The 13,437-nt window shown below is 44.2% G+C and overlaps 1 protein-coding gene across 1 annotated transcript in view; it reads right to left on the bottom strand.

Annotated features, from left to right (window-relative positions):
• LOC127424005 (plexin-D1-like) overlaps nucleotides 1-12,989 on the bottom strand; it is a 161,607-nt gene extending 148,618 nt beyond the window's left edge. Inside the window, exons 1-2 of the mRNA XM_051668755.1 lie at nucleotides 11,629-12,989; nucleotides 5,076-5,252 (exon numbers count right to left, since the gene is read on the bottom strand). Coding sequence (XP_051524715.1) covers nucleotides 5,076-5,252; nucleotides 11,629-12,858 — 1,407 coding nt within the window. The 5' untranslated portion in view covers nucleotides 12,859-12,989. The remainder of the gene's footprint in view (nucleotides 1-5,075; nucleotides 5,253-11,628) is intronic.
• Nucleotides 12,990-13,437: the final 448 nt, after the last annotated feature.

The raw sequence follows: 13,437 nt of genomic DNA, 5'->3' as shown, positions 1-13,437 counted from the left end.
CACAGAGCAGATATAATCTCTGATTAGTCTCTCAAAGCATTTGCTGATGATGGGGGTCAGAGCAACCGGACGGCAGTCATTTAAGCAAGTGATTTTGGATTGCTTTGGTACAGGCACAATGGTGGACGTTTTAAAGCACGTGGGGACCACAGACAAGGAGAGGGAAAGGTTGAAAATGTCCATGAAAGCACCAGCCAGTTGATTCGCGCATGCTCTGATGACGTGGCCCGGAATGCTGTCTGGACCTGCGGCTTTACTGATATTCACCCATCGGAAGGATAGGGTTAAATCCGCTACAGAGATGGAGAGTGAACTATCCTCTGTAGCTTTGACTGCGAGAGCTCTCTCCGCGAGGGCGGTGTTATTTCCCTCGAAACAAGCATAAAAAGTATTTAGGCGTTTGGCTGCTCTGATAGTTTTGCGGAGTGCATAACTGGCTTGTTTATGCTCCACCACATTCCCGGAATAAAAAGCGGAGGTCCGCACATCAAGTGCAGCGCGAACATCACTACTTATCCATGGCTTCTGGTTGGGGTAGATCCGTATTGTTTTGGTTGGAACAACATCCTCTACGCACTTTCTGATGAAACACGTTATGCTATCAGTGTACACCTCGATGTCGTCATCAGAGGCGGACCGGAACATCTCCCAGCCCGCATGAACAGTCTTGTTGCGTAGAATCTGATTGGTCCGACCAGCACTGAATCGTTCTGAGGGTGGGTGCTTCCTGTTTCAGTTTCTGCCTGTAAGCGGGCAGAAGCAGAATGGAAGAGTGGTCTGATTTGCCAAATGGTGGGCGGGGGAGGGATTTGTAGCCATCCCGGAAGGGAGAGTAGCAAGGGTCCAAAACCCGGTCCCCTCGTGTGTTGAAACTGATGTGTTGGTGGTATTTTTGTGCGATTGATTTAAAATTGGCTTTGTTAAAGTCCCTGGTCACAATGAATGCTGCCTCAGGGTGCGCGGTTTCCTGCTTGCCTATAATCCCGTACAGTTCCTTGAGTGCCCAGTCTGTGTTGGCTTGTGGGGGGATGTACACAGCTGTGATAATGATCGCTGTGAATTCCCTCGGTAGCCAGAATGGTCGACACAGAAGCATGAGAAATTCCAGATCAGGAGAGCAGAAAGACTTGATAGAATGTACGTTCCTCTGATCACACCAGGATTTGTTGACCATAAAAAATACACCACCACCTCTGCTTTTACCTGAGAGGTCTTTCGCTCTGTCCGATCGGTGCCTGGAGAACCCCGCGGGTTCGATGGCTGAATCTGGAATCTCAGCAGACATCCAAGTTTCCGTAAGGCAGATAATGCAGCAGTCCCTCGTCTCTCGTTGGAAAGAGATCTGCGCTTTCAGCTAGCAGAGCTTGTTGTCCAGAGATTGAACATTTTCCAGTAGAATACTGGGTAGCGGGGGTCGATTTGCACGATGTCTTACTCTGATGAGAACGCTGGCTCTATTTCCCCTTTTCCATCTTGCTATTAAATTAATGCTATTCTGAGATGCGGGTTGGTGCTGTTTTGGCAGCACGAGGGGGACCTACACAATATTAGGCAGGTGGCTGATCAGCGTATATATACTGTGTGTGTACATATATACAGTATATACAGTATATAACTAGGTTTGCTGCAGATGTCACAGTCCTGTCACTCTGTCAGTCTGGGTTTTTGTCTGACAGGACCGTGGCATCATCTTCCCATGTCTGTCTTGTGTTTTGTTGTCTGTCTTTGTGTGAGCGCACGGTTTAGATTGTATTCCCTGCCATGCACTCGTTGGTCTGTCTTTTTTCATGTTGGGAGCATGGTGTCTGGATCCTGACTTCCTGTCTGGTTTGGTTTCGATCCGTGTCGGGTTCCGAGCACTCATGCTCCATATCTGACGTGGGTGCATCTTGCTTATGTCCGCTTGGCAGCATGCACTCACGTCAATAGTTTGTCTGTCTCTCGCGAACACGGGTGTACCTTGCGTCGTGCTCGCATTGCATTGTGCACCTGGGTCGCGAGCTGTTTTCATGTTGTGCTGAGGTTTGGTCACTTCTGTCTATGGTGTCTGTGGCCGAACTTTTGCACAGGTGTCCTGTCTTGTTTTTGTTGCCTGTTGCATGCATCGCATGGCGTTTGCCTCATTTAGTGTGAGAATGCATGGCATTGCTTTGTTTGTTGTTGCTACGCATTCTCTCGTCTTGTTTGTCAGTTGGCATGGGCATATATTGCCTCATTGTCTTGGCGATGTGAGCTCATGCCATTAGGGTCTTTTGATGTCTTGTGAGAGCACGTGGCTTTGTTTTGTTAGTATTGCCACGTGTCTCTCCGTCTTATGTCATACCCTGCCTCCTTGTTTGCCCATTATTAGTTTATTAGTCACACCTGCCCTGTCTTGTTAACCTGTTGATTTCTCTCCCTATCTTAGTCTCCTCGTGTTTGTTGTCCAGTGCCAGTTCGTCTTGTGTGTATTCCAGTCGGTCTTGTTCATTGGTCTTGTTAATCGGACTTGTTTCCAGTCATGTGTTTTCAGGCTTCCTTGTTGGTCCTGTTTCCCCCACCTGGTTCCTGTTCCGGTTCGGTCAGTCCTGTTGCCCTCTGCCCCAGCCTGGATTACCTTTTTTCCCCTTTGGGGTAGTTTATGTTTGTTTTTCCCCCTTGTGGGAGTTTTGGTTTGCTTTTGCCCTTTTTATATATTAATAAATCCTTTGTTTTTCATAACTCTGTGCTTGGGTCCTGAGCCTCATCATTCCCTCTGATCGTGACAGCAGAACCCAGAAATTAAATTGGACTTCAAGTGAAAACACAGAATCAAAGTGGTTTAAAATGAATTTCCATTAACTGCAAAGGCCCAGCTGTCACAGTCTGGCCTCTCTGTGCCTCCTCTGACTGTCAGTTTGTCTTGTCTGAGTGTTTTCCTGTCTTGATTTTGTCTTTCTCTCCCTCTTGTGTTTTGCAGGTGCCACGTGGAGAACGCCAGCTCCGTTACACAGACAACAGCTCATTCTCCAATTAATAATCATCGGCAGCACCTGCTCCCTATCAACCCTTCTCATATTAAGCTCCCGAACAATTTGACCAGAAATGGACCCAGCAGAGGCAAAGGACATTTTTTAATCCTGCTACAGCCCGAAAGGAACCAGCCCAGCTCAACTACACCATGGCAAGCTTCCAGAACTATGGTTCTAGTGTCTACACTATGGAGCTGATCAGGAGGACCTCCAGGAAGCAGAGGGGCCCACTGCAGACTGCCAGGAGGCGGAGGAGCCCATTGGTGACCGGCAGGAGGTGGAGGGGCCAGCTGTGGACTGCCAGGAGATGGTGGGGCTAGCTTTTGACTGCCAGGATGGGGAGGAGCCCGCTGCCGACTGCCAGGAGGTGGTGGCCATTACATTGCTGATAGCCAGGAGGTGGCAGCAGTTCCTGCAGCAGTGGCCGCTGTCCAGCCTGTCCAGTTCCTTGTGGCCATGGAAGCCGTTCACCAATCGCTGCCAGCGCTCGAGGCCACTGAGCCAGTTCCCCAGTTGCTGCTAGTGCTCATGGCCACGGAGGCCATTCCCCAGTCGCTGCCAGTGCTCATGGCCAAGGAGGCCATTCCCCAGCCACTGCCATGGCTCATGGCCATGGAGGCCGTTCCCCAGTTGCTGCCAGAACTCCTGACCACGGCACATTTTGTCCAGTTCCCTTCAGCCACCGCAAAGTTTGTCCAGTCCCCTGTGGCCATTCGTCCTAGCCCAGTCCTGTCCTCAGTGGCCGTTAACCAGTCTGACCCAGTCCTATCCCCAGCAGCCAACGACCAGTCTGTCCAGTCCTCTGTGGCTGCCCTGCTTGATCTCATCCAATTCCCAGCGGCCACCGCCCAGTCTTCTGGCCCCTGTCCAGTGGCCACCACCCAGTCTTCTGACCACTGTCCAGTGGCTGCCGCCCAGTTTTCTGACCCCTGTCCTTCGGCTTCCGCCAGTTCTGAACACTCCCCTGTGGCCATTGACGTAGCCGTCCTCAGCTTGACCAGTCCCCTGCGGTCATCGATAACGAAAGACCAGCTTGGTTTGCCCCCTGCGGAAGCCACAGACCTTGTCCCTGCTCCGAGGCAGCCTGACCTCTGGCCTCCTCCCTGGCCGCCAGACCCTGTTCCTTTTCTGAGGCCTCCACCCTGGCCATTTGAGCCTGTTCCCTTCCTCAGGCCTTCTCCCTGGCCACCGGACCTTGCTCCTTCCCTCAGACCTTCGCCCTGGTTGTCTGACCCAGAGTCTTTCCTTAGGCCTCCTCCCAGGCCAAAGACCCCGCCCTTTTCTCAAGCCCCCTCCTGGTCTGCTTGACCTTGCCCCTAACTTAGAGCCACCCTATCGATTTAACCCAACATTAGTCTCACTCCTCTTGTGTTTTGCAGGTGCCACGTGGAGAAAGCCAGCTCCGTTACCCAGACAACAACTCATTCTCTAATTAATAATCATCACGGCACCTGCTCCCTATCAACCCTTCTCATCTTAGGCTCCCCTCATGTTGAGTTCTGTGTCAAATCGTTTGTTGTTCTTGCTGTTAAATGTTTGTCTCCAGTCGGCTGCTTCCTGTTGCTGTTATTAACTTAGTCGGTTTCTGGTTTATTTGAGTTTTTCAAGTTTAAAATTCTGTTTCAATTTTTATCCCTCAGTTCTGGTTTGTACATTTTGCTATTGTAAATAAAGCCCATATCCTTGCCTCCCTGCATTTGGTTCCTGCCTTGCTCTCTTAGCTGTCACACCAACAAGTTGCAAAATGATTAACATGACATAGGCTGAATAGGTAAATTGATTATTAGTCACCAAGTGACAGATGTTTTTGAGACAAAATAATGTAGAATTTGATTGGCCTCACAGCCTTTGACATCAACAATTAAAGGTATAGGAAGCATCCCTTTTAAAAGTTGAAAAGCATATTTATTTTGTCATCTTATCCATTCAAAATAATGTTGTAAGTTGCATTTTTTTGCATTTAGCACTGTTTTTCCTTGCTCTCCGTGACCCCATCACAAGACCAGTTGAGAACCACAGGTCTATACTATATGTTATTACAAAATAAAGTATTAGAAATTACATATGCATCTGAGTGTATCTCACCTTGCGTAGTCGCCCGTTGTTTGTCCCCAGGAATACCACAGTGCGGTTGTGGACATTATCTACAGCAATAGAACTGAGCCCAGGGGCCTCATAGATGGGTCGGGCCCTCAGGGGCTTTCTCAGGGCCAATGGATGCTGCAGGTGAGCGGCCCCACAATTCAACTGCTCCAGCTGAAGCTGACAAATCAATCACAAGAGCTAAAATTATTACATAATCTGAAGAAAATGAGAAAACTCTACAATGCTAGGGTGTTGAAGGAGATTGCCAGGGTGTTGCTATGAGGTTGTAGGTGTTCTGAGTGGTTTGTTGGCGTTGGTTGCCAGGGTGTTACTATGAGGTTGTTAGGTGTTCTGAGTGGTCTGTAGGTGTGGTTGTGAGGGTGTTGCTAGTTCAGTAAATAAACTTAAATTGACTCAAAATGCAGCAGCTAGAGTGCCGACTAGAACCAAGAAAATTATAATATCAGCCCCATTTTATCATCACTATATTGGCTACCTGTTAAATTTAATATAAATTCTGCTTAATACTTATAAAGCTTTGAATGGTTTAGCTCCCCAGTACTTAAGTGATCTCTATCATGCTATAATCCATAAAAATTCTGGCCTTTTGTTAGTACCTAGAACATCAAAATCCACAAAAGGAGGTAGATCATTTTCCTATTTGGCTCCTAAACTATGGAATAGTCTTCCTAACATTGACTATTAACATTGTTCGGAACTCAGACACACTCTCTCAGTTTAATTTTAGACTAAAGACTCATCTATTCAGCCAGGCATACACCTAATATATCCATCAACTCATAGTTATGCTGCTTTAGTTAGGTCTGCCTGAACCGGAAACACTTCTCATATTATAACTCTGCTTTAACATGAATGTCACCTACGCTAATATTATTCTATTTGTTTCCCTGTCTCAACCTTGGGACACAGATCAACTGCCAGATCCAGCTTCGGTCCAGCCCGATATCTCACACCCACTGCAACTGTATGTGTCACTGAGTGATGGGGCACTTCGATGATCATCACGCTTCGATGACTGCATCATTTCAGTCTTCCATGATGGACTTCATAGAGAATGAACTGCTGTGACCAACTCTAACAGTAAGACCTGGGATACTTCACTGTCCACTGCCTGCACCTCGGGCTTAGGATGGACTCCACCAAAAGGGAACGGCAAGCTTCCAGCCAGACTACAAGGCACACCTCTCTGACTTCCGCCAGCATCATCTTGGTCATAGGATGGACTAGATTCTCTTAAAATAGTATACATAGACGATAAATTAATACCAACTAATGCCTTAATCAGCCAAATAAATGGACACTGCATCTACGTGCACTTCTGCAAACAATTTGGGGTGGAATTCAAGACTTGTATTACACATAAAAAACTAATAATGGTGTTGTATTCATACTGTTTAGCCAGTGTGATTACAGTGTAATTTTCTTTAAACCTGCTTGGAAACGATGGGTGTGTTCTCAAAAGCGCTATACAAATAAAAATTATGACTTGACTTGATTTGGTTTGGTTGATGGGGTGTTCTGAGTGGTGTGTAGGTGGTGGTTGCCATGGTGTTGCTATGAGGTAGCTAGGTGTTCTGAGCTGTCTGATGGTGGCTGCCAGGCTGTTGTATATGGTTGAAAGGGTGTTCTATGATGTATGTTGCTATGCAGTTGCTGGGGTGTTCTGAGTGGTCTGAAGGTGGTGGTTGCCATAGTGTTGCTATGTGGTTGTTGGGTATTCAGAGTGGTCTGCCATGGTTGTTGCCAGTATGTTGCTATGCGGTTGCTAGGTGTTCTGAGTGGTCTGTCAAGGTTGATGCCAGGGTGTTGCTATGAGGTTGCTAGGTGTTCTGAGTGGTCTGTCGATGTTGTTGCCAGGATGTTGCTATGAGATTGCTAGGTTTTCTGAGTGGTCTGTCAAGGTGGTTGCCAGGATGTTGCTGTGAGGTTGCTTGGCATTCTGAGTGGTCTGTCAAGGTTGTTGCCAGGGTGTTGCTATGAGGTTTCTAGGTGTTCTAAGTGGTCTGTCGAGATGGTTGTCAGGCTATTTTTATGCGGTCACTAGTTGTTCAGAATGGTCTGATGGTGGTGGTTGCCAAGGGATTTTTATGTGGTTGCTAGGTGTCCTGAGTGCTCTTTTGGTGGTGGTTGCCAGGGTGTTTTTATGCAGTTGCTAGGTGTTCTGAGTGGTCTGTTGGTGCTTGTTGCCAGGGGGTTGCTATGCATTTGATAGGTTTTTTGGTTGATTTTTTGCAACCAACTTATCAATTTCTAGGGTGCTCTGTGTGGTTATCAATAGAGCTCATCCTGTATGATATTCTGGTCTCTATATATGGCCTGGTTCCCTTTTTGCCTGTTTTTCATCCACCAGGTGAAAATCTTAAGTCTGATTGTTTAGAAAAGTAATTGCACACCTCTCCTCAACAAGTCACATAATTTGAGGTATCATTCATGTCTGTAGCAAAAACGGTGCAGTCAGGGTGTGTTACTGGTTTGTTCAAATCCCTAACCCTGAAAATGTACAAAAGAAATAGCTTGCCTCAGCAAATACCACTAGTGAGTAATTACAGTGAGAAGGATCAAATTAAAATTATGAACATTGCTGTGTCAGATGAGCATGTCTTGAACTTTTATTGCACACTGATTAATCTATTGTTTAATCAAACGGCTGAATGTGTGGTGTGTCTGCTGAATTCGGTCTACACACAGCTTATCATGTTCTGCCTCCATTAAAGTGACATTTAAATGGTAATATGTGTTGAATATTATGTGAGTAGAGTCGGGCAGTGAGAGGTTAATGTTAGGGTGACGGGAACTCAAGCGGGGGAGAGACAAAGAATTCAGCGGGTGGGTTTTTCTCACGAGCCTCCCCCCTCAGCGCGGTGACCTCCTGTGCTCTCGGCAGAACGAAATCTATGAGATACGCTACATACATGTATGAGCAATATCACAGTTATGCTATAACTAAACTGCATTTTAAAGTAGTGTGACTGTAGCTTAGTTGTTGCAAGCTAAATTTTCCAAAAAGTAGTGGTGTAGCACAAGAAAATGCCTTCAAACCCATTCAAAAAATTTGAGTTTTGAGTTCCTGCACGTAAGTACTTGTACTGCAATTTATCCTTTGTTTTTTAGCTAAATATTTAATTTAACTGTTTTCGATTCAGTTATATAAACTAGTAGGTTTTTAGTTTTATAAGTTGCCTTTTGTCTAAACTTACTGTATATGTTCAATGTAACGCAGACACACTACTACTAATACTGCTTACACATTATAAAAAGGAATAATATCATCTGATGGTTAATTTAAAAAGACATCACTCCCTTATATAGCTTCAATAGAGTGAGCTATGGCCCAGGGCACAGTGGACATAATGTGATGTCATAACATCAGACGTTGAGCGTGAGAAATGAAAACTTGTCGGGATAGAAGGGGCCATGCACTTGGCGTTTTTGGGAGAGCCTGTGTTACGTAAACAAAGACTTTTCATTGAGAAAGTTAAAAGAACAAAGCCAAAACCCCCAAAAGTGCTAAGTAAACATGAGACTGCCATGTGCTTTTTATAAAACTTCATGTTTACATAATGAAAACAGTATGTTTTCAAGAATGAGCTGCTCCAGAAATCTGCACAGTGGTTTGCTGTAAAGGATAAAGATTTTTCACATTATTTTAGATTTACATCGGATGTACAGTATGTGGTTTCTGAGCTTCCAGAGCCTGTAAATATACAATAGTATTGCCCATGGATTTAAAACAAGCTGGATTATATTGTGTATTTAACCACAGTTTTGAGTGTACAGACACAGGAAATATGCTGTCTATACAGCCTATTTCCAGGACAAGTCCCCCCACAATAATCAGATATGGCCAAATTGTCCCAAAATTTGACCACTGTTTTATGATTAAAATGTTGTACCAACTGAAAATTAATTTCCAAGGGTGCAAACTATTTTCCGTTTTGTGAAATTCACTCTTCTGAATAATTCTGCATGTTTTGTTAGATACTTTCATTTTACAAGAAACTAACACTCTTAACCTGAACTGCTTGCTGATCAGAATCAGAATCAGCTTTATTGACAAGTATGCTTACACATACAAGGATTTTGTCTTGGTGACAGGAGCTTCCAATGCACAACAATACAAAACAGCAACAAGACAGAGATAATAATTAAAAAGAATTAAAAATTGAATAAAAATAAATAAATAAATACATAAAAATTAAATAGAAAATAAAGTATATATAGAATACACAATAAGACAATATATATATATATATACATACACACATACATACATACACACACAGACACACACATACATACACACATACATACATACAAATACAGACACACACACACATACATACATACATACACACATACACATACATAGTGCAAATCTAAATACAAATCTGTTATATACAGTGCAAGGGAATGTAATGGCAGTGTGTGGTGCTGTAATAATCCACGAGGTTCCCGCTTAGCTTTTTAAAACTGAGTCCCGCCTTCATCGATTTCAGCCCTGTTTGAATTAAAAATGCAATGTCATGTACAGTACATGATTCGGATGTCATAACTGTGAATGTGAAAGCAGTTTTCAGCATATCAGGCTTAAGATAAAGCACAAATGTGTGTACATTGTTAAGTAATTGAATGAATGTGGTAATCTGACAGGTTTTTGAAGGAGCTTTTTAGAAAATTCATATTGTCTAAGAAAGTGATCAATAAAACACAAAGTAGAGTGTTATCAACCACAGATTAGAACTGTGATTTGAGGCTTCCATTGAGTTTTTAGGTTGTGACAAGGACAGACTTGTGTCATATATTTTTAGTGCAAATAGTATTAGGTAATAATTAGCAATCAATTTAAAATGTTCTAAATAATTTATTTGTCTATAATTAATTCTGAGTTTTGTACAGCATCTCCTAACAGTCTTCTTTTAAAAGAGGCCATTTTATTTTGAGGATGAGCCACCAGTTAAAGGAGTAGTTCACCTAAAAATGGAAAATGTACTTTTACTCACTCATTTAGTCAACCTTATGTTGTTCAAAACCCACATGCTGTTACAGCTCTATTCCACAGTATAACAGTTTATAGTGAGCAGGAGCTGTCGAGCTTCATAAAGGACAAATACTATAAATCGTTATTAAAGGTTCACTATAAAGATATCATAACAGTAGTTCATATGACTTGTGCTCTACATTACAAGCTTTCTGGGGCCATAGAAAAGCTTAGTGTTGTATGGACTACTTTTATGGTATTTTAATGATGATTTTTTTCCCCCTGTTTGGACCTTGACAGCAGTATGAACTGTTTTATCGTTAGGATTCTTGAAGAAAAGATTTTTTTAAGATTCTATGGGGAAAAAACAATGAGGGACAACTTGACAGTAAATAATTTTGTGTATTAATTTTGATCGATACTTTTCGGTAGAGAATGGTTTCTAAGTGTATAAATAACATAAATTTCTCTTGTCTGCCATCTTGGATTTATTTTTTCTGCCGAGCTCAATATGGTGCATTCTGTGATAGCCTACCCGGGGAATGATACATACGATGCTACCTTAGAATGTAGCCAAAATTAGATATCTTAAGAGGGAGCATTATTAAGATACCTATACCTTTTGGAACAGCCTTTGCGTCGGGGATGCACCTAAGATGTCTTAAAGTGCTGCCTCTGGAGGACACTCACTAGGTTTTGGAACAGACTTATTGTATTTATAAATATTTTAATTATTATGCATTATTTATATGAATTATCTTTATTTGGGGGATTTTCTCATCAAATAATGATGTATGCGATTCATTGTGATTAATTTGATTAATTCATCGGCATGTCATGTAATTAATTGACAGCCCTAATTACAGCACACTCATACCATTAAAAATGCATCTAAATGGCATTAAACTTTAAATCAAATATTTTCATATAGGCTACTGTAGCCCAGATTTTCATATTTGAATGTACATGAACTACTGATCAGTCATGCTTTATATAATGGTAATAAATGAGTTATTAATGAAAGTTATGATTATGAAGTGTTACTCAAATTAAGCCACTGGTCATAAAAAACAGCATAAACATTTGATCATATTAATTACATTATTATTTAGTTTGCCACATTTTGCTTTATCAATATTTTTGTAGAATATTTCATGCACACTCATACCAGTAGAAATACATCTGAATGTAATTAAACTTTGATACAAATATTTCCTTACAAGAAACTAGCCGAAATATTAATATTCAATATACAACTATACTGATCAGTGGTTATTTGATAGTTAATTAAATATAATATTACAAACTGTTACCTATATTAGGCCACTTGTAATAAATAAACAGGTTATCACAGCATTAATAAAAGAACACTCTGCCATATCAGTATTTATTTGTCGAATATGCCTTATTATTTCAAATCCAACATACTGTAGCCTTGATACTCGTATTTGAATGTACATGAACTATTGATCAGTCAAGTGTATATATTAATGAGTCATTCATGAATGTTCTTCTAAAGTTTTGCCAAAGTGAAAAGGCTGAGCATCAGCTTACCACGATGGGCCCCTTGGCCACGCACTCGGACCCTGATCCCTGGATGACGCTGTCCAGCACTTGCACGTCGCTGTTGGGTCCCCTGGAGCAGTTTCGGCGGCCCTGGCGGATCATCTCCTCCACATCCGACACCCGGAACGCGCACACCGCCGTCTGCCTATCCGCCCTGGCGAACACGCCGAACAGATGGGGCCCCGGTGCCGCCGCGCTCTCAGTACTGATATCCACGGGATAGATGGAGAGGAGTCGATTATAGATATTCCCGTTGGATCCGCACTGGATTCCCATTTGGATGTAGGACTCGGTGAGTTTGCGGCTCTCCGTGGACGAGGGCCGCCGGGGACCGTCCGTGTCCAGACAGATGCGCGCGAGGATGCTGTTGGGCTGGCTCTCCTTAAGACCCGTGTTGGCATCGTTGTTGATGGCGATGTACGAGTAGCTCTTCTGTACGAACGCGTGCACAAAGTTGAGTTTGTTCTTCTGCTTCACTTCTTGTTTGATTTTGAACACGTTATCTTCCGAAGGGTTGATGTCGTACGTGAAGAGTCTGTTGAGGTCTTTGGTGTTGAGCGACCGGATGGCGATCTCCGGGGTGTTCTCGAAGCGCAGGTCCTCTTTGCTGTGGTTCTTGGGGAAGTACTCGGTCCCCATCCCGGTGTAAGTCGCCCCCACCAGCAGCCGCGGCGTCCCGCCGTGACTCCTAAAGACGAGGCCGACGGTGCTCGCGTTCTCGTGGTTGGCGACGATGTTGAGCATGCTTGGGAACACCGTTGCCCCGTCCTGCGGGAACCTGACGGCCACTCGCGACACGTTCTCCACGCTGCGCAGCTCGCAGAAGCCCTGGTACACCGAGCCGCACGCCACCAGCACGCCCTGCTCACGGTCCAGCGTGAGGAGCTTGTTGTGGTTGTCGGTGAGCGTCTTCTCGTGCTCGCACGTCGCCTGCGGCAGCTGCGGCGCGTGGCACAGCGGGTTATCTCGTACGGGTCCGGTGCGCGTCTCCACCTCCAACGCGAGCGTCGCGTTCAGCTGGTACAGGCTGTTAACCGCTGCCAGGTAAACCCTGCGCGACGCCGCGTCCACCACAAAGTTATTGGTGGCGTTGGGAGACGCGAACGCCTGTTGAATCTGGAGCGCAGCGACGACGCGCGTTTGGAGAGCCGCCAAAAACAGGGCGAAAAGGCTCGGTAAGAGTGTGAGAGAGGCTCTCTCCGTCGTAGAAGGAGGCATTTTTCCTTCTGGCTGGCTTCCGCGGGTTCTGGATGGAGAGTTGCATTGAGCAAGCGGAAAAGAGCGCAACAATCCGGGAGGAAAGACTGTTTCCTGCCGAGCGCCTGAAAACCGAATGACGTTATGAAGAGTCCCCGCTTCCTTTAGAGAGAGAAGAGAGAGAGCAGCTCCACAGCACGCATCATCTGGTGGCTCCCCTTAACAGAGCGAAAAACATATTCATAACATGACTTTTCCCCTAATGGGAACTGCCAGGCTAGACTGCTGTGGTGGTACCATGCATGGCACAATCAAACAGTAATACAGTAAAACTGGTAATTACATGGTACACCAAACTACTTCAAATTGTAACATGGCACAGTAGGCCTACTACACTCTAAATTAAATGTATTCAAGTCAAACATATTCGTGACATGACTGAATGGTAGTTACACCGTACACAACCGTAGTTAAGGATCAGAACAGGCAGAAATAGTTTCCTAAGGTAACAACAGTGCATGTCATTACAAAATATTTCAAAAGCTTTCCATGAGAAATGATTAAAGAAAGAATTAGCTTATTTCCTTAAATTTATAAAAT

The sequence above is a fragment of the Myxocyprinus asiaticus genome, chromosome 33 (genome assembly GCF_019703515.2).
Source record: "Myxocyprinus asiaticus isolate MX2 ecotype Aquarium Trade chromosome 33, UBuf_Myxa_2, whole genome shotgun sequence".
NCBI classification, from domain to species: domain Eukaryota; kingdom Metazoa; phylum Chordata; class Actinopteri; order Cypriniformes; family Catostomidae; genus Myxocyprinus; species Myxocyprinus asiaticus.
This window is presented reverse-complemented; position numbering and strand designations above follow the sequence as displayed.